Below are 21,133 nucleotides of genomic sequence, written 5' to 3'. Positions count from 1 at the left end.
TAATAGTTGAGGTTTGAAGTGATATTTTGTGAAAGTTTAGGAATATAAATGGATTCTTTTCCAAAAGAAAAGAAAAAAGAAAAGATAATTGTTTTAAATGGTAAAACTGCTAAAAATATTTTTAAGTATAGCAAAATGTCACTGCTATCAGTGATAGATCGCGATGCATTTTTTATCACTGACACTAATAGATGTCTATCACGGTCTATCACTGATAAATAACAATATTTTATTATATTTATAAATAAGTTGGCACATTTTTTTTTATTTAAAAATAACTAAAAAAATCAATTGAAGGCATCAAGTAAAAGGATAACAAACAAATCTAGTTTTTATCATATGCAAAATAAGACTGAATCTATTTTATTAGATTAATTTTGCCAAAAAAACTTAAGTTTTGTTCAATAACTATTTGTTTTCCATTTTCTATGTTTTTTTTTATTACTCATGAGTTTATCCTTTTATGTTTTTTTAAAAAATCAAGTTAGGTTTTGAAAAGTGAAAAAAAAAAAAGAAGTAAATCCTATTTAATAATGGTTTCATTTTTAATCTTCTCTTTTTTTAAATTTATGTTTGCTTCTTTCTAATTTTTCTAGTATGATTTTCACATATTTTATGAAAATACTTAAATTGTTAATCAAATTTTAAAAGCAAAATGTACTTTTTGAAAACTAGTTTTAGCCTTCAAAACTTAACTTTACTTTTTGAGAACACAATCAAATTGGATAACAAAACATAAAAACTTAGGAGAGAAAATAGTGATTTTAAGTTTAATCTTAAAAAAAAAAAGAGTAAAATGACTATTAAATAGACTCGTAAACTTATTTTTATGTTTACAATTTCAAAAGAATGAAAATATACTGGGTGATGAAAATATAACAAGTAATTCATCTCGATATAAAGAAAGAAATTGTAAGTAAAAAAGTCTTAAGAAATATTTGGTTTAACTTTTCAAGTATTTAATCTTAAACTAAGTCGTTTTGAAAAGAAAAAAATTGACGTGTTTGATAACTGCTCAAAATAGAAACATTTTCAAAGCTTATTTTGAACAAACCATATCAAAAGAGCTTAAATAAAAATAACTTCGGTTTAAAAACACTTTTTTCCTTAGGTAATAAAAAAAGATCCTAAAGACAAAGCATTTATGACACATTTGGTTTATGGAAAAAAGAGGTGGGAATGAGAAATGATATTTTATCACCATATTTGGTATAAGTTTTCAATCTTAGGAATGAGAATATCTTATTCTAAAGCATTTTATATTTTCATCCATGGAGGTTTTTCATAATCACCCAAATAAATGAGTTTTCTCCATTTCCAATGATTTTTCTTCCTCTCTTACTTTTTATTTTTGTTGATACTGGTTAATTTATTTAATTTTTATAAATATGTACAAATTAAATTTATAATTGATATATATAATTAACTTTATTGATAATAATGCTAATATAATAATTTATTCTATTATTATGAATTAATATGAAAAATCATAATTTTTTTTAAAAAAATATGAATAACCATAATTATATTTGCTTAAATCTCTTTTTATTGGTAATATATATTAACATCATAAATTATTTAATAAATTTATGAATTAATCTTTAAAAAATATTTATTAATTAATTAATAATAAAATAAGTTAATTATTTTTAATTGTACACTTGTACTTCTAGTTCTAATCTATAATTATAGTTATTTTTTAAAAATTAAAAACATTGTTTGATGATTTAAAATCAATAAATTTATATCAACTTCTTTTATAATATAAGACTTATAATTGACATTAAATAATTAGCTACCTGAAAAAAAAAAAAGATATTTAAATTAATTATCAGTAATTTCCATAAAAATTGATAATATAAATGTGTAATATAAAAAATTTAATTAATTATAAATATATTAAATTAGAGGGTGAATACGTAAATTTAATTAAATTTTAATGATTTAAAATTGATTTAATAACTTAATGTAATAAAGATAAATTAACAAACAAAAGTTAATTATTGAAATTAATTTTATTAATTTATATAAAAATGTATAATACATTTTCAGAAACCCTAAACTGAACAATCCCTTGAACAATGCGATTAACGGACCTCCCAAGAGAGGGTTCTATGGTGTAGTGGTTAGCACTCTGGACTTTGAATCCAGCGACCTGGGTTCGACTCCCGGTAGGACCTCTTTTTTTTTTTTTCATATTTATCCTACTAGATTTGTTTAGCTAAAACAGATCTCTTAATTCTCATTAAGAGTTAGGAAAATTTAATGGACTTGATAGAGGACAGAATAGACCAAAAGCTAAGAAAATTAGTTATTAAATTTTTCATAAATTAAATAAAAAGGTAAAAATTACAACACTTGCAAATTCCTAGAATAAAAAAAATAGATTCATTCTATAGCCTTAAAAATATTAAAAGCCTAAGGAACTAGATTAACATCAATATTAATAGTACTAAATTTCTTTAACTAAATATTAAACTGATATTACACCAATTTTTCTTCCGTGTTACATAAGTTTCTCCTCTTTTATCATTCTTTTTCGGTTAAAAATCACTTTTAATCCTTAAATTTTTGTAAAATTTTTTAGTCCCTGAACTTTAATTTGTAACGATATAGTACCTAAACTTTCAATTTTATAACAATTTAGTCCCTAAATTTTACTATATAACAATTTAATTTTTCAACTTTAAAATGTGTAACAATAAATTAATCAGACTCAATATTTTTATAAAATACAAAGTATACATCATGAAATAATAAAATTGACGTCAAATTTTGATATTTTTTTTTGCATTAGGGACTAAATTGTTATAAAATTGAAAGTTGGACTAGATCATTACAAACTAAAGTTTAGAGACTAAATTATTACTTTCATGAAAGTTTAGGGACAAAAAATGGTTTTTTAAGCTCTTTTTCCATAATATAATAAAAAGAACAAATACAATAATTTCCACCAAAGTTGGTCCTCGTTCATTCATGATGAGAGTGATCAGTTTTCTGGTAATAACTTTCTTTCCTTACAGCGCTTAAGAGATCCATTCCGAGCAAAGCATTCAGCAGGTTCATGCCGGCCATCCCAGACAGTGCAAGCGGCAGCTCGATGCCTTTATCGAACTTGGAAGCATCCATGATGAGCTTGGCAGTAATGAGAATGTGTGGAACAAACCTTGCGAAAACGAACGTTAGCCAGTTGAGAATCCATTCAACTTTCACGATAACGCTCTTGGCGTCACGAACACCAGCCATCCTTCGCAATCGCCTTACGTGGAGAAAGATAGAATGCATCTGGAACATCAGAACGATTCTTGTTTCAGTTTTGGATATTAAAAGCTGGTAGTAAAAAATGACATGAAAACTTGGTTTGATTCTAATAGAGTATGGTTATTCTAAGAATAGATCTGATGTTTTGGCCTCCAGAGTCCTTCCAAACGGGCAAAGAAAGTACGAGTTCGATCTCTTTCATTTGCTAACTAAGATGACTATTTTCCCCCTCAAAGGCATGTTCTTTGATTGAGCATTATATATGGGTATATGTGTGTGCATCGCCAGATCAATAAATCAATCAAGAAAACAAGTGAGAGGTGATGTGTGTGGGGAGACATATTAAGAGAGATTGTGTAGAATTAACCCATATAAAAAAGAGAGAAGACAGCGAGAGCTTGTGCAGAAATAGACTAGGTTAAATTATAAGTTTAATTATTGAACTTTTGTAGTTGTGTCTAATTCGTCCATCAACTTTCAAAAGTGTTTAGTAAGTCCTTGAACTTAATTATATGTTCAACAAGTCCCTAAACAATTAAAAAGTGTATAACAGATCTTTAAACTTTCAATTTCGTATCCAATAGACCTTTGAATTTTCAATTTTGTGTCTAATATATCCTTGACCTATAGGATATTTTTAAAATTCACAAATCTACTAGATAAGATATTGAAAATTTAGGGTTCTGTGTGACAAAATCCAAATTTATAACCAATAGACCAAACATTTCAAGGACCTAATTAGACACAAACTTAAAAGTTTAGAGACTTATTAGACACTTTTAAAAGTTCAAGGACCAAATAGACAAAAAGCTCAAAGTTCATAGACTAAACTTGTAACTTAACAAATAGACTAATAGGCGAAGATGTATACAAAGAGACTGGTCATGGAAAGTATACACATGGAGAGAAAATGTGCACAGAAAAGAGTTAGTAAGAGAATGGTTAACTAAGAGTAAAGTGACAGAAATTGTGTTAGGAGGAGATCAATGTGAAAGGGTGAATGCCGAGAGAAGTTAATGAGAAAGTGCATGGAGAAAAAGGTCAGAAATAGAAACTGGATGCCACACGAGATAAGATGGACTGTTCAAGGCAAAAGCACTAGATAAAGTATCTATCTATTTCGTTTCTATGAAAAACAACTTAAATCTGAAACGGTCGAAAAATACTTGGAGTCCTCATCTTGTGCCTGTGGCAAAGTCGTCAAAAAAGGGGACATCGTCGTTGTCCATGTCAATGGAGGTAACAGAAATGCTTAAATCCAGAAAGGACAGCAAACATGAAGAAAGAAAGCAGCATATTCGCGAAGCATATTTTGCGAGAAGAAACTAATGCATACCTCGCAAATGAGAGTGAGGATGAGATAATTGATGGTGACATTCCTATACAAAGCAAGCGTAAAGCAAATGAGAAGAACCAGATGATGAACCAAGATCGCAGGGATCCAGCCACTGTATAGTCCGTATTGCAGCATATCCCACTGATCATACGCAAAATATCCACATGAGAAGCACAAAGCTGCATAGGCCCACGGCCATGTTCCTCCAAACAATTGTGAATGCTCAAAAATCCCCTCTGAACCATAACTCAGCCATCGATTCACCAAAACAAATAGCACTGCATTTAAATCATTGCAAAGATGACTTAACTAGATGGCCCAAAGAATAGGATAAACTATCGAAATTCAGAAAATATTGAGCCATCAAAGTACTTCGGGTTAAAATCATGTGGTAACCAAGGCCAATCTAGCAGCTTTCCTCTATCTTGAACAATAGGAATTAATAATACATCTATTCAAACCTTATAATTAAATATTTACCTTTAAGTTTTGAACCTCATTTCCTCAACCTTCAACAACATAAAGAAGTTGCTAATGGAGCCAAGAAAAAATCTCTCACATCATTGACGAATTTTAGACATTTTCTTGGTCGACAGACAACCTTTACTCGCATCATAGTTCGGATTCTTTTAGCAAGCATCTTTATAATACAAAATCTCCCCTTTTCTGTTCTCTGCATCAACCCGACAATGACATCTTTTTCCCTCAATCTATGCATCAATATGCATACAATGCAGAGATAGGTATAGAAAGAAAGGAGAGGAAGCAAGCAAAATCGATGGGGAATGAAAAACAGGGGGGGCTTGAAATTTTCCTAGATTGATCTGGAAGAACTGTTTATATAGTGTGGCAAAATGAAACTGACTTGTTTGATCTTAGCGACATATTGAGGTTAGAGATCTTCATTAGGATTAACAGATCATATGGACGACCCTTGTCTATGTTACTAAGATTTCTTTTCCTAGATCAACATGGGAAACAGCTGAAGCTTTCTTTTCCTATAACATCCTTTTATCTCCAACACTTCATCTGTTCAGTGATTTGCAACCTTTCTTTTCTTGTCTATCAATTAAGACAGTATTTTTCCACCTTTCTTTAAACTTGATGAACACATAGGAAAACAGAATCTCCGGAAAAAAAGGGGGTACGAGACGTAGGAGAGTAGAGAGGAAGGAAGCATGGTGTTTATTTAATCTTAAAGCTTCAAAGAAAAAAAAAAAAACAATTCCTGTCTCTAAAGTTTGGCCTGTATTTTGTTTAGTTTTTGTCCATTGAGTTATTTTAACTGAATCCATATGAGATGGACGACCCGGGCACTTTGAAAGCAATTTTAAAATCACTTCACCAAATGACCTTAAACATTCCAAATCAATTTAATGTTTGATTTTATAACATTAAATTGATTCGAAAGTGGCTCCTCAATATGCCCTACATTCTAATGGAATAAATAGAAACATAATCTAAAATAGATATGTTACTAAAACCATTAAAAATTCAAGAACTGAAACTTAAAAATTGGAGTTCAATTTTATAATTTGACCAAGGTACATAAGGAGTAAAGAACAAATTCTAGATATTCTTGGCACTGGAAAAGAGCTCTAAAATAATTCATTTGTGCTCGGTTCATTCGCTCAAACAACCCACTGTAGCAAACGCACTGAACCACATCAATAACTAATAATTCACATAATTTACAACACAAAACTTGCAATAACGAAACACGACCTACTACCAGTCGCAGTCTTTCTTATAGTGCAAATAAAGTTTCTTATTCCAATCAGTAAAACCTTAAAGCAAGCCGAAGAAGTAACTCCCAAACAAAGAATCAAACAGTGAGCAAGGAAGGCAGGCGGGTATGATGAAAAAAAACGAGCGAAGATATAAAATCACTCACAAAGAAGAAGAAAACAAGCAAGGAGAGGGTAAAAGAGCAGCAGAGAACCTGAAGCAGAGGTGATAGTGGAGTGAAGGAGAGAGACGGAGGTGTTGACTAGGAGAGGATCCTTGGAAACAAGAAATCGAATGGCCGAATTGGCGGATTGGTAGAACAGAGCTCCGAATACGACGTAGAGCAGCTCGAAGCGCCGGTCGAACAGAATTTCGAAACAAAGAGAGACTGACCAAAGCACTAATGTCGCGGAGAAGAAGCTTCCTGCCCTTCTCTTCTCCTTCAACACTGTCCTCCCCGCCATTGATTCGCTGTGGAGCTCAATCGTCTGTTCTATATCTGCTGGAGAAGAAAACGATCGACAGAAACAGAAATGAAGAGACCGGAGACAGGAGACGGGCTACCGGTCTATCCGGTAAACGGTGACCAGATAATGCTTGCGAATTGGGCATCAAGCGATTCCGAAGGATGGGCTGTTTGTTCGGCCCATTTCTTTTCTGCCCATTGTACAATTACCCTTTTTCTGTCTCAATGATTTTGCAGATTTTATATTTAACAAAAAATTTAAGTATATTATGGGTCTTTCAAACAGGGAGCTTTGAGAAACATTGGATGGAGCTCTAAGAGCCTAGGAGAGGCTTTGAAGACTCATCATGAACCTTAGAAGATCCATAAGGTATCTAGAGTAAGTTTAAAGTAAGTTCAGAAGATCCATGAAAAAGTTTAAATGACATATGAGAAAGTGAGTTCGAAATATCTATGAAAGAGTTTAAAGGACATATGAGAGAGCTCAAACAAGTTGTGAAGGAGATTGAGCTCAAACATGACCTATGAGGGAGCTTAAAGTGAGCTCATAAGACCATGGAAGAGCTTTGAGTGAGCCTAGAACGAGCTCAGAGTACCTATGAAGAAGCCTAAAATGAGCTCAAAAGATCTATGGTAAGCTTCAAGTGATTGAGTTTGAAACATCCATATTCTCAATAGATGATTCATAAAGGAACCATTGAGAAATTGCATAGCTGATGCACTTAAGTATAAGCTACAGGGATAGTGTAATTGTCTAGAGAGTATTAATTCAGTTGTTTCAAAATTTTAAAAGAAACAACTACAAACCCCAGTGTCAGTTACACATTATTGTCCTATATAAATAACTAAAATCACTGGTCGAAGGTGTACCTAAAATCTGATACTATTTTCTACTATCAAATTACTCACAAATCCCGAGACTTACTTGAGCGTTGTGTGTAGCTTGACACCACGCTGATACTTAATCTCTTTTGTCTTGCAGCCATTTGGACTATTTTTCCCAGTAATACAAATTTATGATTTTTTATTTTTATTATTTTTATTTTTTTGCATTAACAAAACCGAACTTAGAATCTAATATAATCTACTACACTCTGAAAAGCCAATTCTTTTAGAAAATTTTCTATAAATGTTCTATTTAAAATTTATTTATGGAAAAATGCTGGTGTAAATAAAAGAATGGTTCTAGAGAAGTACTAAAAACCTTATGTAAGCTTGTTTATCCTTTATGTATCTAGTTGGCTTATACTCATTGCTTATTTTGACAATATAATCAACATCACACGTTAACATTTTAATAACAATGATAATAAAGTAAAAAATTTAAAGGTCCAAGATGTGTGTACATAAGCTTCTTCAAAAACTAAAAGCCAAAAATCAAATCGTTATCAATCAATATATAAATTATAATATTTAGAAAATATATAAGAATTACGGACAAATTTCAAGAAATAAATTTTGTATCTAACTAAAGTTTTATTTAACCAACTTATTAGAAAAAAAAAAGACTTTTGAAAGAAAAATAGTCACTTTTTTTCTTTTCTTTTCAGCATACTAGGGGTTCAACCACATTTTATCAAATGACATTTTTTTTCCTTTGAAAAATATGTTTGAATTTTTTCTTTTTCTTTTTTAGTTCAGGTTGGTATTCAAGATGTACTAAAGTATCGTTATTTTGAAAAGGAGTTAGACAGATTACCCATAAAAAAGATTTCTTATACTATAATAATATGAAAAAATTTTCATACCATCTCTAATAATTGTGTTCAACGTCAACGTACTTTTAAAAATAGAATGAGAACAGCAGAGTCTACAAATATTTATGTAATTATAGTGTGAATGAATAGAGTGATATTTGGATATCATTACAAACATTTTGGACAGCCTATAGGCAATAATGGACGGACTTGATTTGACAGTGACAAAAAATTACGTACTCGACGGGTGAACCAATGAAAGACTCAAACGAAGCGCAAAGAGAGAGAAAGCCACGAAATTGGAAGTAGAAAGAGATTAGAGAAATTGAGAAGAAAGATAAAAGATATCTTCGCAATCCGATGTGGCAGGATGTCTGGGCCCCACTGATGGAAGATACTCGCTCTCACAATAAAAGAAGCATGTGGAAGTTAAGCATGCCACGTGTAATTACATTCTGCCCACTAATTTCCACGTGGCAGACCATGGAAGGCCAGCTGAGATCGCGGAATACAACCGCCTCTTATCGCCAAAAATCCCCAAAATCAAATCTCTCTCACCAAAATTTCTCACTTCTCTCCTTCTCTCCCTCTCTCTTTCACCTGCCTTCACACTTCAAACAACGCCATGACCGTCGTAGCAACGGCCGCCGCTCTCTCCTTGCCGATCTCTTACTCTAAATCTCCCAAGCTCAATTTTAAGAAGGTCCGTTCCTTTTTCTTTTTCTTTTTCTCTATCTCAGTAATCGATTGAAACTCCAATGTACATTTTTCTGCTGAGCTTAGTTCTCGTAGTGCTTTTGATTACCAAGCTTGGCTGTTTCCTGTTCAAGTTAGTAATGGGGTGTATTAACTGGTTTAATCGCTTGAATATGTGGTGTTAGATGTTTGATGTTGTGTGTTCTGTTAAATTGTGGTAAATGATTGGCCTTGAGGTTCTAGATTTTTGTTCCTGGTTTGATATTGTCAGGTGTTGAATTTTCAGAGTGTGAAAGGAGGATTTAGAGTGTTTGCTGTGTTTGGAGAGGAAGGAGCTATAGAGAGGAAGAGTGGTTGGGAAACGCTATTTGATGTGGAAGATCCGAGGACTAAAGTTCCTCAATGTAAAGGGAAGTTCTTAGATGTTAATCAAGCTCTTGAAGTGGCTAGATATGACATTCAATATTGTGATTGGCGAGCTCGGCAAGACGTTCTTGCAATCATGCTTCTTCATGAAAAGGTTCCTCCAATCTTGTGCTGCTTCATTTCCTTCGTTCTATTGCTTTTTGTTAACATTCATTTCCTCTAAGTCTTTCATGGTTCCTTCCCTCCTCATTAACTCGGTTTATCTTCCACCAAATTACCTTTAGGTTTGAAGAGGCTGTGTAATTTGGTGGTTGTTTTTTTCTTGAAATGTGTTTTGTTCTGAAAATTTTGTGGCTCAAATATTGCGTTTAGGTTGTGGAAGTCCTAAATCCTCTGGCCCGTGACTATAAATCCATCGGAACAATGAAGAAGGAGCTTGCCGGATTACAGGACGAATTAGCAGAAGCTCATAGACAGGTATGTATAAACTTTCTTGTCAATAATATATTTCCAGACATATAGTTAGCTTTTTTCCTAGTTCATTGAGAGGATGGATAAATGGCCTTTTGTTGTTAGTTCTTTGACCTGGTGAGGTGATTGTTCTTCTATCTTTTACCATTATCATGTCTTGACCACTCGTGAACAACTGCAGGTTCATATATCTGAAGCACGGGTTGCCACTGCTTTAGATAAACTAGCTTACATGGAAGAATTGGTGCATGATAGGCTGTTACAAGATAGAAACACAGCGGAATTGGATAGCCCATCTACCTCGACTGATACTTCTACACATTCCCATGCTTCTGTAAATAGAAGATCGCCGAAGAAAAGTTTGAACGTATCAGGTCCCGTCGAACCGTATCATCCCCGCTTGAAGAACTTCTGGTATCCTGTTGCTTTCTCCAGTGATTTGAAAAATGACATAATGGTAGGGTAATTCTACTGATCAGGTCATCCAATATCCTTCGTATTCAACTGTACTTTGGATGCCCTCTTACTAATTTATCATCTATTTCAGATCCCATTTGATTGTTTTGAAGAACCATGGGTTCTTTTCCGAGGAAAGGATGGCAATCCTGGATGCATAAGAAACACATGTGCTCATAGGGCGTGCCCTCTTCACCTCGGTTCTGTCAACGACGGTCGAGTCCAATGTCCTTACCATGGTTAGTCTAAATAAAAGAAATATAGACTCAAAAACTCAAAAGCTTGGCTTAATAGAAACAAAAACTAAAAAGAAATGATATCTAAGGGTTATTCGATTTGGTTGAAAACTCCAGGTTGGGAATACACAACAGATGGCAAGTGTGAGAAAATGCCATCAACGCGACTGCTAAATGTGAAAATAAAATCTCTGCCATGTTTTGAGAAAGAAGGAATGATCTGGGTTTGGCCAGGTAATGATCCTCCAGCAGCTAATCTTCCTTCTCTAAACCCTCCTCCTGGTTTTCAAATCCATGCTGAGGTAATTGTCAGAAACATGAAGTTCCTTTTGTCGGTTGAGTTTTAAATGAAGAATATGCATGAATTCTTTAGCTAAACGGTATGTGCATATGGCAGCTTGTCATTGACATTCCAGTGGAGCATGGATTACTGCTAGATAACCTTTTGGATCTTGCTCATGCACCTTTTACTCATACTTCCACTTTTGCAAAAGGATGGAGCGTACCCAGGTACATTTCAGTCAATATCATAGCTATGCAAATATCCTTTGCGGTCAAGTCGGAACAAAAGTGCAGAGCACAAAGATTTTTCAAATGTTCAGTAGATGGATTTAGCTAAAACCATAAGAAATAACACTCGGAAACTCTCAAGTCTAACCTCTGGTAGAAAGACTTCTGTGTGTTTTTAGTTCAAGCTCTTCCCTATTTTTGCTGGTTGCTTCAGATAGCAGGCAAAAAAAAAAGTGCACTTTCTTTACTTTTTGTGGAATGCAGCATATATTTGTAGCTTAAGTTATCAGTTAAAAAAGTCATAAAAACTGACTGTTTATTGTACTCTGTCTCTACCCAACTCACAGCTTGGTGAAATTTTTAACCCCTGCATCTGGGCTCCAAGGATACTGGGACCCTTACCCAATCGACATGGAGTTTCGACCACCTTGTATGGTGTTATCAACTATAGGGATTTCCAAGCCAGGAAAACTAGAAGGCCAAAGTACCAGAGAATGCTCAACACATCTTCATCAACTTCATGTGTGCTTACCTTCAACAAGACAGAAGACAAGACTACTGTATAGAATGTCACTGGATTTTGCTCCTGTGTTGAAGCAGATTCCCTTCATGCACTATCTCTGGAGACATTTTGCAGAACAGGTATAATTCTCATCCAGAATTTGTCCAGAGCTAGTTTCCAGGACAGTTTTAAGATAGAAATCTTAGAAAAATATTTGAATTGTTCCATTACTATTTATTAGAGTTAGTTATACTAACCTCTGTTAGTTATCTCTAGTTACTTTCTAACTCTCTTGTAACCGTGACTATATATATGTCATCTTTGCATATTATAAATTAACCCAAGTCATAATATGGCATCTGAGGTAAATTTTCATGCGTCTTCTTGAGGTCCCTTCCTTGCGTTCTTCTTCATGGCTATCGACTCTGATGATTCATCAAACCCTAACAATCATCCTCTGTTGTCTAAGATTGGTGTTATTAATTTTCTGTCCAGTATTAGAGTTAGTTAAACTAACCTTAGTTATTTCTACTTACTTTCCAACTCTCTTGTAACCATGACCATGACTATATATATGCCATCTTTGCACATAATAAATTAAACCATTTGGAAGCAAACTCTGACGTCTTTCTTTTAGTGTTATTTATGCATATGCCGTCTTCGCACATAATAAATTAAACCATTTGGAAACAAACACTGAAGTCTTTCTTTTTGTGTTATTCATGCAGGTACTGAATGAGGACTTAAGGCTTGTCATTGGTCAGCAAGAAAGAATGATTAATGGAGCAAATATTTGGAACATGCCAGTTTCTTATGATAAGTTAGGTGTAAGATATAGGCTATGGAGAAATGCTGTAGAGGAAGGAGCAAAACAACTACCCTTCAGCGAATCAACTTGAACAGTATTCAAACTTAATTAACTTGAAACACTTCTTAGGACCCATAAATACAAGCCCCCTTCTTTTTCAAAGCTTAAAATTGCTGGCTGAGACAAAACCAACCTACCTTTCCTTCCTCCTTCAGCTTCCACTTTTGAGAAGAACGCTCTCAATTGGACTTTGCAGAAGCTGTAGAAAATCATCTGAAAGCAGAAAGATGTTGGCTCTTCCCCCTACAAAATCCCCTTTGTAAATTAGAACTGCTATATAAATTTGATCGGTTTTGCCTTTATAAGTTCTTTCTGCTTTGCTTTTGGTACGCTTCTCCAGGGCCCACTACCTAAGATCATTGTTTTAGGCTTGTAAAAGTACATGAACACGAGTATTGTTCGTTCTATGTATCTTCAACGAAGAAATTGAACAGTGTTAATAAAGATTTTTCATTCTCAATCTTGAATTCCAGCAATTTCTCATCCAAAAGAAGCGGGTTTCAAGAACAAATAACAGAATCTGACACCATTATGATTACTAACAGACACATCTATAAAAGATCTCAAATGATTTGAAGCAGAAGTAAACAAGAAAAGCCATAGAACCTAGCCTTCTTTAACTACACAATTGAGAACTTAGAACTTATGGAAGTTACAGAGAAGAGCCACAGTAAGGGCAGAAGCTGAAGTCGGGCTCCACTACTCTGTTGCAAGAACGGCAATGAAGGGCCCGTAAAAGAGCCGCAGATGGCAGCGATTGATCGGAAATTGGCGGCGGAGAGAAGGACTGAGGGAAAAAGAGCTTACAGTTGTTGCAGTGCATCAATGGCTCTTTTCCCGGCCACCGCCACACCGGAACAAAGAAGAGCTTCAGAACTTTCTCGTAGTCGACGAGATCGGCCGGCGAGTTGCAATTTATGCAGCGGCCGGCGCTGGATTTGATGATCTGGCGAACTTGTTGCTGTAAACCTCCGACGAAGAAGAAGAACATTTTGTTTTGGGTTTGATAATTTTGCGGGACGGTGGGTCTGTTTATCTGGACGGAAGATGCGGTTTGATCGGTTGCAGGAGAGTCTGGAGGTTTCGGAGGGGTTCCATTCCATCAACTTGTTCAGCCGGTCGCCCGTTTTAACCTTTTTTTTTTTCTTTGAAGCATTTTCTAACTAAAAAATTTATGGAAAACATCTATTTACATCCCATCTTTTACTTTGAGTATTTTCTCACCTAGAAATTTTAAGAAAAATCTCAATTACATTTTCGAAGGAGTATCAATTTAAACTCTAATTAATAATTGCAACAATTTAAATTACGAACTTTTATAATTGTGTCGATTTATACTTTCGTTTAGTTATAAACTTATATTCTTTAGTAAGATTACATTTTAAAATTATTCATGGATTCAATTTTTATAATGTATAGACTTCTTCATACAAATTGATAAAATAGATGACTATAATTTATGCGTCGATAATTTTTAAATGAAATAATTGAGAGTCTAAATTAATTAACTTAAAAAATTTAGATTTAAGTTTTACACGATGTTTATTCAAACATAATATAACGAAGGGTGTTAATTGATATAATTATGAAAATTTAGAATTTAAATATATACAATCATTAGTTTGGAGTGAAAATTAATAGTTTCCAAAATTGTAAGGTTTACACGGAACTAGTTTCAATCAATAGTCTATTAGCCAAACTTTTTTGTTATGTTGAGTGAAAGGAAAAATGATAAAAGAAAATCGAAATGGAAATTTAATACCTGAATAAAAAAAATCTAGATTAAATATATATATCTAAAAAATATGTATTCGATTAACAAAATTTAATATATATATATATATATATATATATATAATATTTAATTATATAAAATTTATATAATAAATAATATATTCTTTTTTTGTTTTAAAAAATTACAATACTTTTGCTCTGCAATCTTAAACCTGAACAAAAAGTTCTTAGCACGACTGGTTTTGGTCCAAAGCAAAGGAATTGATTGATGAATTTTTTATGGATCAACTAGAATTCAAATTCAAGATTGGGAGTCCAAGCTTCATGGATTTTGATGGGTTTGTTGATGGCATTTAGAAGAGACGGAAGATTGAAAAGTTTAATATAGGGACCGTAAAGAAAAAAAGTGATGAGAGTGGGAGGGGGAAACGAGAGCTAAAAAAAGATAAATAACAAAATATCAAAGGAGGGAGAAAAGGTAAATGATGTAAAGTGAAAAAGTATGATGCAAGTCGCATGTAATCAACAATACCACCTATAGTGGGATCATATGATTAGGTGTAATAAAAATTTTAGGACTCACAATTGATTTTGTAAACAACCTGAAGCATAATTCAATGAGACACACTTCCTTAAATTACATTTCACTAGTTACGTTTACAGGTAGATAAACACGCTCGATCGTTTTTCCTTAATTATTATTTCAGTATAATTTACCTTTTTTTTGTGATATGTTACTCGTTGTTTTTTTTTTGTTGTTGTTATTTGCTTTCCTATCGTTATAAGACACGTGATCTATGTTTTTCCCTTTAATCTATCAATGAACTGATCTCTATTTTTGTGTTCTTTTTATTCCCTTTTACCAGTGGTATATGGTATTAGACCTTACCTCCTCTACCTCTCTTACTCCTAGTCTACCACCCTCAATTTCTCCAAGTCCGTCTATACAATGGTCTTCCTACCACTACCCTTTCAAATATGTGCAAATCTCAATCTGATTATGCGGCAGGGTCTCGGAAGTCTATTGATAGTAGCTTTCCTCAACCCACATTTGTTATATTGGTGCTCAACAAACACATATGATAGATGTCAAAAATTGCATGTTTTCACTGTCTAATTTACTACTTTTCTTTAGTTAGAATAAAAAAAGACACTTAATTAGCGTGATATTTTGAACCTAAAAAGTGTAAAATGTGTATGCACATGTCTTTGATATTAACGGTGTGCTTTTTGAGCTATAGATGACCATCAACCAAAGTACTGGTAACATGATAGAGTACTAATGATGTGTTTTACTTGTCTGGAATGGCCACCAACCAAGGTACTAATATTATGATTTATGATTTTGAGACGACCATCAACCAAAATGCTAGTTACATGTCTTATGTGCAAAATGTGATCATCGACCAATGCACTAGTGATAGGTGTTATAAGATTGAAATGACCACCAATACGATGGAAACCACGGCCAAACCGCAATGAATAAATGAGGATTTAGATTTCAATGACATAGAAAATGACGTTATGATGGATTCAACTTTATTAGATGAGTATTAAGATTGGATAGATGATCAGGTACTAAGAATGTGACGTATAATTTTCTTTGTTATATATAAATACCTTATATTTTGACTTAATAAAGTCCTTTAAAGTTTATTAGTTTCAATAGAATTAGTTAAATGTAGTTGGTTTACAAAAATCATATCCCTGTATTCTTCTATGTGTATGTCCATGGCCTCCTATGGTTAGCTGCAAAAATCACTTTGAAAGAAAGGAATTTCGCCACTATCTATTTTTTCAGGTTATAGTGAGATTACATTAAACATTCTCTTCGGAGTATTTGCGATAAGGAGTGGAGTTGTAAATTTCAAAAAATTGTGAAATCTGGAGAGTTTGTGAACTCCTAAAGGATGTTTAGAACAAGAACTATCATAAGACTATAATAACTATCTCTTGCTACATTAAATACTATTTTAAAACTCTAACTACCGTCAATACTATTTCATTTCAAACCCCCATTTGCTACAGTATTTATTATTTGCTACCGTTTTATTATGTTACATTTAACATTTTTTTATTCTTTTTTACACTATTTTCTTCTCAAACTAAAATAGTCTATACTTCAAATACATACTATTATAATCAAAACTAAAATAATTTACACCCAAACACAAACTACAATAACCCAACCATAACAACTTATGACTATAATAACCAATTCCTTGCCCCAAACGCCCCCTAAGGCTCATAGTGTAAGAAGTTAATAAAGCATAAAATTGATGTTTTTTAGTAAGGACCCACGATGATATGAAAACCTTAGGATTTGAATCCGTAGCAAAATTGTACAAATTTAAATGTTTAAAAGATACCAAAAACTATTTTATACATAAACAAGGAGTCGTGAAAATAAGCCTGGCCAGACGATTTGAAAATCGGATTAATACATGAAATAAACTAGGGATTTTAAATTATAAAGTAGGATTTCAAATAGAAAATAATTTAAAATGACTCAAAAACCACCGGTAAAGGAAAATAACAGAAAAGGAAAGTACTAAAAAGGAAAACATAAATTAGGAATAAACCATCCATAATTTGCCTTTAACAATCCTCTATCAATAATTCCTTTGTCTGAAGCAATTCGACATGGAAGAAGAAAACTTTCCCCAATTCGAAAACCTGAAACTAACAGAATCCGAACAAGCAATTGCCATCTTGGAAGACCATCAAATAAACGAAGTAGAAAACAAGCTACAGAACGCACTAGTTTGCAAAATCTTAACATCGATTGCAATTTATGATGCCAATGGTTTGGAATTTCCAAGAAGAAGTCACAATCCAAAACGTCGATTGCAACATCTTCTTATGTATATTCAAAGCACCAAATGATAAGCAAACGGTTCTAGAAAACGGGCCATGGTTCTTTGACAAAGAGCTGCTGGTTTTCGAACACCCACCAAGAGGAACCTGCAAGTTCATAGACCTGGACTTCCAATACGTCTCTTTCTGGGTTCATTTTCACCACCTTCCAATGGCTTGCTTCTCGAGGAAAATGGCCATAGTATTTGGGAATATGGTTGGGAGGTTCGAAACGGTTGAAACCGATGAGGAAGGAATGTGTTGGGGAAGAACTATGAGAGTTAGAGTGAGTGTTGATGTGAAAAAGCCTTTGAGAAGAGTGGTGAAGTTGAAAGTTGGATCTATGGGGGAAGAAATTTTGATACCTATCACTTATGAAAAGCTCATGGATTTCTGCTATCAATGTGGAAAGCTTGGGCACGTCCTCGACGCCTGCAATTCTTCTTCTGATAGTGAAGAGAAAGACGATTTATGCTATAAATGTGGGAAGGTAGGACTCGTCCTTCAAGATTGCAATTCGCGTTTTGGCACTGGAGAGGAAGACTTACAGTATGGAGACTGGCCTAGAGGGATGAGAAGAGAAGGGGATGAGAAGTTTGAAGGGATAGAGTTCGGAAAGGGGGAGGGCTGGGAAGAGGACTACAATGACAGTGATAATCAGGAACTTCAGGTGGTCAGAATCAGCCCCGAATGGTTAGCGGGGCTCTCCGGAATGTGAATAGGTGGAAGATATCGATAATATAGGCCGAACAGATGGAAGCTGTGGGAATGGAAAGGGTTTCAATGAGGCGATTAAGATGGGGAATGGAGAAGCCGAGGACCTGCAAAAGAATAGAATGATGCATAGGAGGATGGAAGAAGATCACAATTCACAGAAGAAAGGAAGACTTCAAATGTCCCTTTTGTAAGGAATAACTATCTTTTGATTCTTTTTCCCCTAAATGATGTCATCTTTTAATTTCTTTTCCATTTGATTAAATCCTAATTTTGCTACATGTCTAAACGTACCAATTAGCTTTTCTCCCAAGTTTGTCTTCTGCTGTTCGTACTTTTGTTCTAGCTATTTCTGTAGTTCAGAGAAGAACAGGACACAGTTTCGTTTAAGATTTGCTCTTGAGGTACAGAAGTCCAAAAATCTATTTCAAATATTTGATCAACTACCTTGGCTATAGATCAGAGTAATGAAAATAAAGTCTCATCTATAAAGCCTTGTTCTTAATATTTTGCTTCTTAATTGAGACACAAATGTTATGAACTCACGTTGGCCAGCAATGTATTGTTATAGGCATTGCTTCTGGAGTGTGTGCAAAGGCATATTCCCTGCGTCTGCTCTCTCTGTCTCTCTTACCAGCTATCTTTTTTTGCTGTCTGAATATCTATCTTCAAATTTCCCTTGAACAAAGCTTGTACAAGAGTAAAAACATCACCCCTTTGCCCTCCTAAAGATGATTGCAACACTTTGGTTGGCTTTGCCCCATCAAAATCTTCTCTGATTGAGCTGTTCTTCAAAACACAGTCGAAGATGTAACGTGGTGACCGCTAAGGTTTCATCAGCATCCTAAAATGGTTGTCAACCTTCAAACTGAACTTCTATGTCTCATATCCTGTTATCTGTTAGATTGATTTCAATGTTTCAAGGTCAATGGAGTTTCAAGAACCAGTCCACCTTATTTTCTTGCTTCTTTACATCAGCTAAGTTGAAAACTAGCAAAAACTAGCTTGGTTGTTGGTTCTTCATCATCAGTCAGTCAATTCATGTCTTCCCAATACTCAACAAACGATAACTATACACTATATGGTTAGCTTCCTGCAAAAAATTGAATCACAAGTTTAATAAGAATTCCATAACATTTTTTAAAAATATTTTGTTGTTACAATTTCAATGATAGACCAGAGAATGGAACCGCGAGAGGGTGTAATAAGCAAAAAATTCGAACTAATAATCCATAGACAGAAAATTATCAGATAGGAGTAGAACAAGTGAAATGTATCATGTGTAGTAGCCATATCGCTAATGAACTTCAAAATTTAACTTAATTTCTGCTAATTGAAGATGCAATAATCTGTGTAGGATTCATGTGTAGCCCTAATCCACTAAATTCTAAAAATCCATAGACAGGAAACTATCAGATAGGAGTAGAACAAGTGAAATGTATCATGCGTAGTAGCTTTATCGGCAATGAACTTCAAACTTAAATTTAATTTCTGCTATTTGAAGATGGAATCTGTGTAGAATTCATGTATAGCGCTATCCACTTGTGCGATTTTGGTAGAGAACAAAATGGTTACAAGCTAGGGTTCAAGAATTTTGCTCAATTAAGAAAAATGCAGAATCAAATTCAATTCTCAATCAAAATTTTACCATGCATTTCCCGTTGTAAATTCAATTCCATCATCTACGACCATTGATCCTTGAAAAATTCCATCCATTCAGCTCAGTGGCATTGCGTAGCGGCACAACGGGCACAAATGACTCGTCTCCAGCCATTTAACGATACAGTCTCTATGGTAAACATGAGCGCATGGCAATCGCGTAACTTCCATCCCATTCATCAGTTCATCCAAACATATTCTACATTCCCCAATCAACAACTCCCCACCAACATCAATATCCACATTCTTCAAACCTTCGATTGCCGTCTCACTAGCCGGCAACGTTTTAAACGGTTGCGCCGATGATTCCCGCAAAACTCGCCCAATTTCCTCGCGTTCATTATACGGCGAAACGACTAAAACGGACACCGCCAACGGAAGTATCCTACGGCCAGCATTAAGAGGATTGCATGCGATATCAGCCGCGACGGAGAGAACGTCCGGCACCGCCGTGTCCAAGAAGTCTTGCGCAACGCCGGTGTCAGAGAAAACGGCGATCAGGATACTGGAGCCAGTAGCGAGAAAGACGTTGCAAGGTATCAAGAAAGAAGATAGAGAGGAATTTAAGAGTAGATGAAATTCTTGAGGGTGATTTGACTGAAGAACGTGGCGAAAGTGAAGATGAAAAAGGAAACAGTCACAAGGAAGCAAGTGAGAATTGGACATGGTAACATTAAGATCACCTTCCCCTTCTTGAGGTTGCCATATGTGGTAATCGTAGAGAGTATCCATGGCCATGCCAGATCAAAGTAAGGTCAAGAAATGAAAAACCAGAGAGCGAAACGAAGAAGAAAAGAAGAAAAGAGAGTGGGAGTTGATTTTCTGTTATTTAGTTTTCGGAAATAAAAATACTAATTATTAATTTAGAAATATGGAAAATATGCCTATTCGGATTCAAGAATACAAACAAGGCAGCCTTTTCTTTGGATCACAATTCACAAACTCTAATTTATTTTTTATTTTTTATTTCTTATTTTCTTGGCCGAAAAATTTACTCTTTTTTGTCCTTACATTTATAAAAATAGACCCATTTCATTTCTGAATTTATAAAATATATATTTTTAGTTATCAAATTTTTAAAAATAGATTAAAAAAGTCGCTCAAATAATTTTATACTACTATTTTAAATAATTATATTACATTTTAAATTAGAAGAATAATTTTTAAAAATCACATCCTCTCTAAAACTATTTTTTCTAATTTTAAATGTCATACCTTTTTTAAAATTTAGGAAACAAATAGATACATTTTTATAAACCTGTGGATTAAAAAGTTACATTTTTAAAATTGGACTAAATGCACATATTCTTCAAAACTTTGGGACTAAAAAGAAAAATTTTCCTTCTTAGTTTGTTAATTAAAAAAAAAAAAGACAAAATCCAAAAATTACCCTTGAAGTATTGTGGTCGTTGCAATTACACCATCAAGTTTTGGGTCCTCAAATGTCTACAAGTATTAAAATTAGATTCTCAAATTTATAATAGTTATAAAATTAGACATTCAAATGATAAAAATTGAACCCTCAAATTTATATATTTGTTACCGTTTCTAAAATTATGTAAGTTTAAAGATTCAAT

At 33.8% G+C, this 21,133-nt stretch overlaps 4 protein-coding genes and 1 non-coding gene across 6 annotated transcripts; 2 read left to right on the top strand and 3 right to left on the bottom strand.

Annotated features, from left to right (window-relative positions):
* Window positions 1-2,108: 2,108 nt before the first annotated feature.
* TRNAQ-UUG lies at window positions 2,109-2,180 on the top strand. The gene has a single exon. It is a non-coding gene; the product is annotated as a tRNA-Gln (tRNA).
* Window positions 2,181-2,836: 656 nt separating this feature from the next.
* On the bottom strand, window positions 2,837-6,889 carry LOC120075350 (TLC domain-containing protein 2). Its single transcript, XM_039028655.1, has 3 exons — window positions 6,540-6,889; window positions 4,598-4,875; window positions 2,837-3,285 (listed from the first exon to the last, which is right to left on the bottom strand). Exons 1-3 carry the CDS (start codon window positions 6,787-6,789, stop codon window positions 2,971-2,973), a joined length of 843 nt encoding a protein of 280 aa, XP_038884583.1. The 5' UTR covers window positions 6,790-6,889; the 3' UTR covers window positions 2,837-2,970.
* A 2,141-nt stretch (window positions 6,890-9,030) lies between these two features.
* Window positions 9,031-13,053, top strand: LOC120075349 (chlorophyllide a oxygenase, chloroplastic). 2 transcript variants are annotated; one of them, XM_039028654.1, is made up of 9 exons: window positions 9,031-9,191; window positions 9,471-9,704; window positions 9,923-10,027; window positions 10,203-10,478; window positions 10,569-10,716; window positions 10,831-11,015; window positions 11,111-11,223; window positions 11,571-11,865; window positions 12,454-13,053. In XM_039028654.1, exons 1-9 carry the CDS (start codon window positions 9,114-9,116, stop codon window positions 12,622-12,624), a joined length of 1,605 nt encoding a protein of 534 aa, XP_038884582.1. In that variant the 5' UTR covers window positions 9,031-9,113; the 3' UTR covers window positions 12,625-13,053. The 2 variants fall into 2 exon arrangements, with proteins under 2 accessions (XP_038884582.1, XP_038884581.1); XM_039028653.1 differs by having other exon boundaries at window positions 9,456-9,704.
* Window positions 12,717-13,869, bottom strand: LOC120075351. Its single transcript, XM_039028656.1, has one exon. The coding sequence runs from the start codon at window positions 13,582-13,584 to the stop codon at window positions 13,246-13,248; it is 339 nt and encodes a 112-aa protein (XP_038884584.1). The 5' UTR covers window positions 13,585-13,869; the 3' UTR covers window positions 12,717-13,245.
* A 5,744-nt stretch (window positions 13,870-19,613) lies between these two features.
* On the bottom strand, window positions 19,614-20,294 carry LOC120076230 (E3 ubiquitin-protein ligase RING1-like). Its single transcript, XM_039029994.1, has one exon. It carries the CDS (start codon window positions 20,292-20,294, stop codon window positions 19,614-19,616), a length of 681 nt encoding a protein of 226 aa, XP_038885922.1.
* Between the last annotated feature and the right edge of the window lie 839 nt (window positions 20,295-21,133).

Source organism: Benincasa hispida, chromosome 4, assembly GCF_009727055.1.
Source record: "Benincasa hispida cultivar B227 chromosome 4, ASM972705v1, whole genome shotgun sequence".
NCBI classification, from domain to species: Eukaryota; Viridiplantae; Streptophyta; class Magnoliopsida; order Cucurbitales; family Cucurbitaceae; genus Benincasa; species Benincasa hispida.
The sequence above is the reverse complement of the archived record's forward strand: the minus strand, read 5'-3'. Positions and strand labels throughout refer to the sequence as shown.

What these genes read in the sequence shown, in the direction of transcription:
- LOC120076230 (XM_039029994.1), bottom strand. Translation starts at nt 20,294, where the DNA reads ATGGCCATGGATACTCTCTACGATTACCACATATGGCAACCTCAAGAA.
- LOC120075349 (XM_039028653.1), top strand. Translation starts at nt 9,114, where the DNA reads ATGACCGTCGTAGCAACGGCCGCCGCTCTCTCCTTGCCGATCTCTTAC. An exon ending in CCAAGCTCAATTTTAAGAAG is followed by an intron (nt 9,192 to 9,455) that starts GTCCGTTCCTTT and finishes TGATATTGTCAG; the next exon opens with GTGTTGAATTTTCAGAGTGT. An exon ending in TCATGCTTCTTCATGAAAAG is followed by an intron (nt 9,705 to 9,922) that starts GTTCCTCCAATC and finishes TATTGCGTTTAG; the next exon opens with GTTGTGGAAGTCCTAAATCC.
- LOC120075351 (XM_039028656.1), bottom strand. Translation starts at nt 13,584, where the DNA reads ATGTTCTTCTTCTTCGTCGGAGGTTTACAGCAACAAGTTCGCCAGATC.
- LOC120075350 (XM_039028655.1), bottom strand. Translation starts at nt 6,789, where the DNA reads ATGGCGGGGAGGACAGTGTTGAAGGAGAAGAGAAGGGCAGGAAGCTTC. An exon ending in CACTATCACCTCTGCTTCAG is followed by an intron (nt 4,876 to 6,539) that starts GTTCTCTGCTGC and finishes ATTTAAATGCAG; the next exon opens with TGCTATTTGTTTTGGTGAAT. An exon ending in TCCTCACTCTCATTTGCGAG is followed by an intron (nt 3,286 to 4,597) that starts GTATGCATTAGT and finishes CTGATGTTCCAG; the next exon opens with ATGCATTCTATCTTTCTCCA.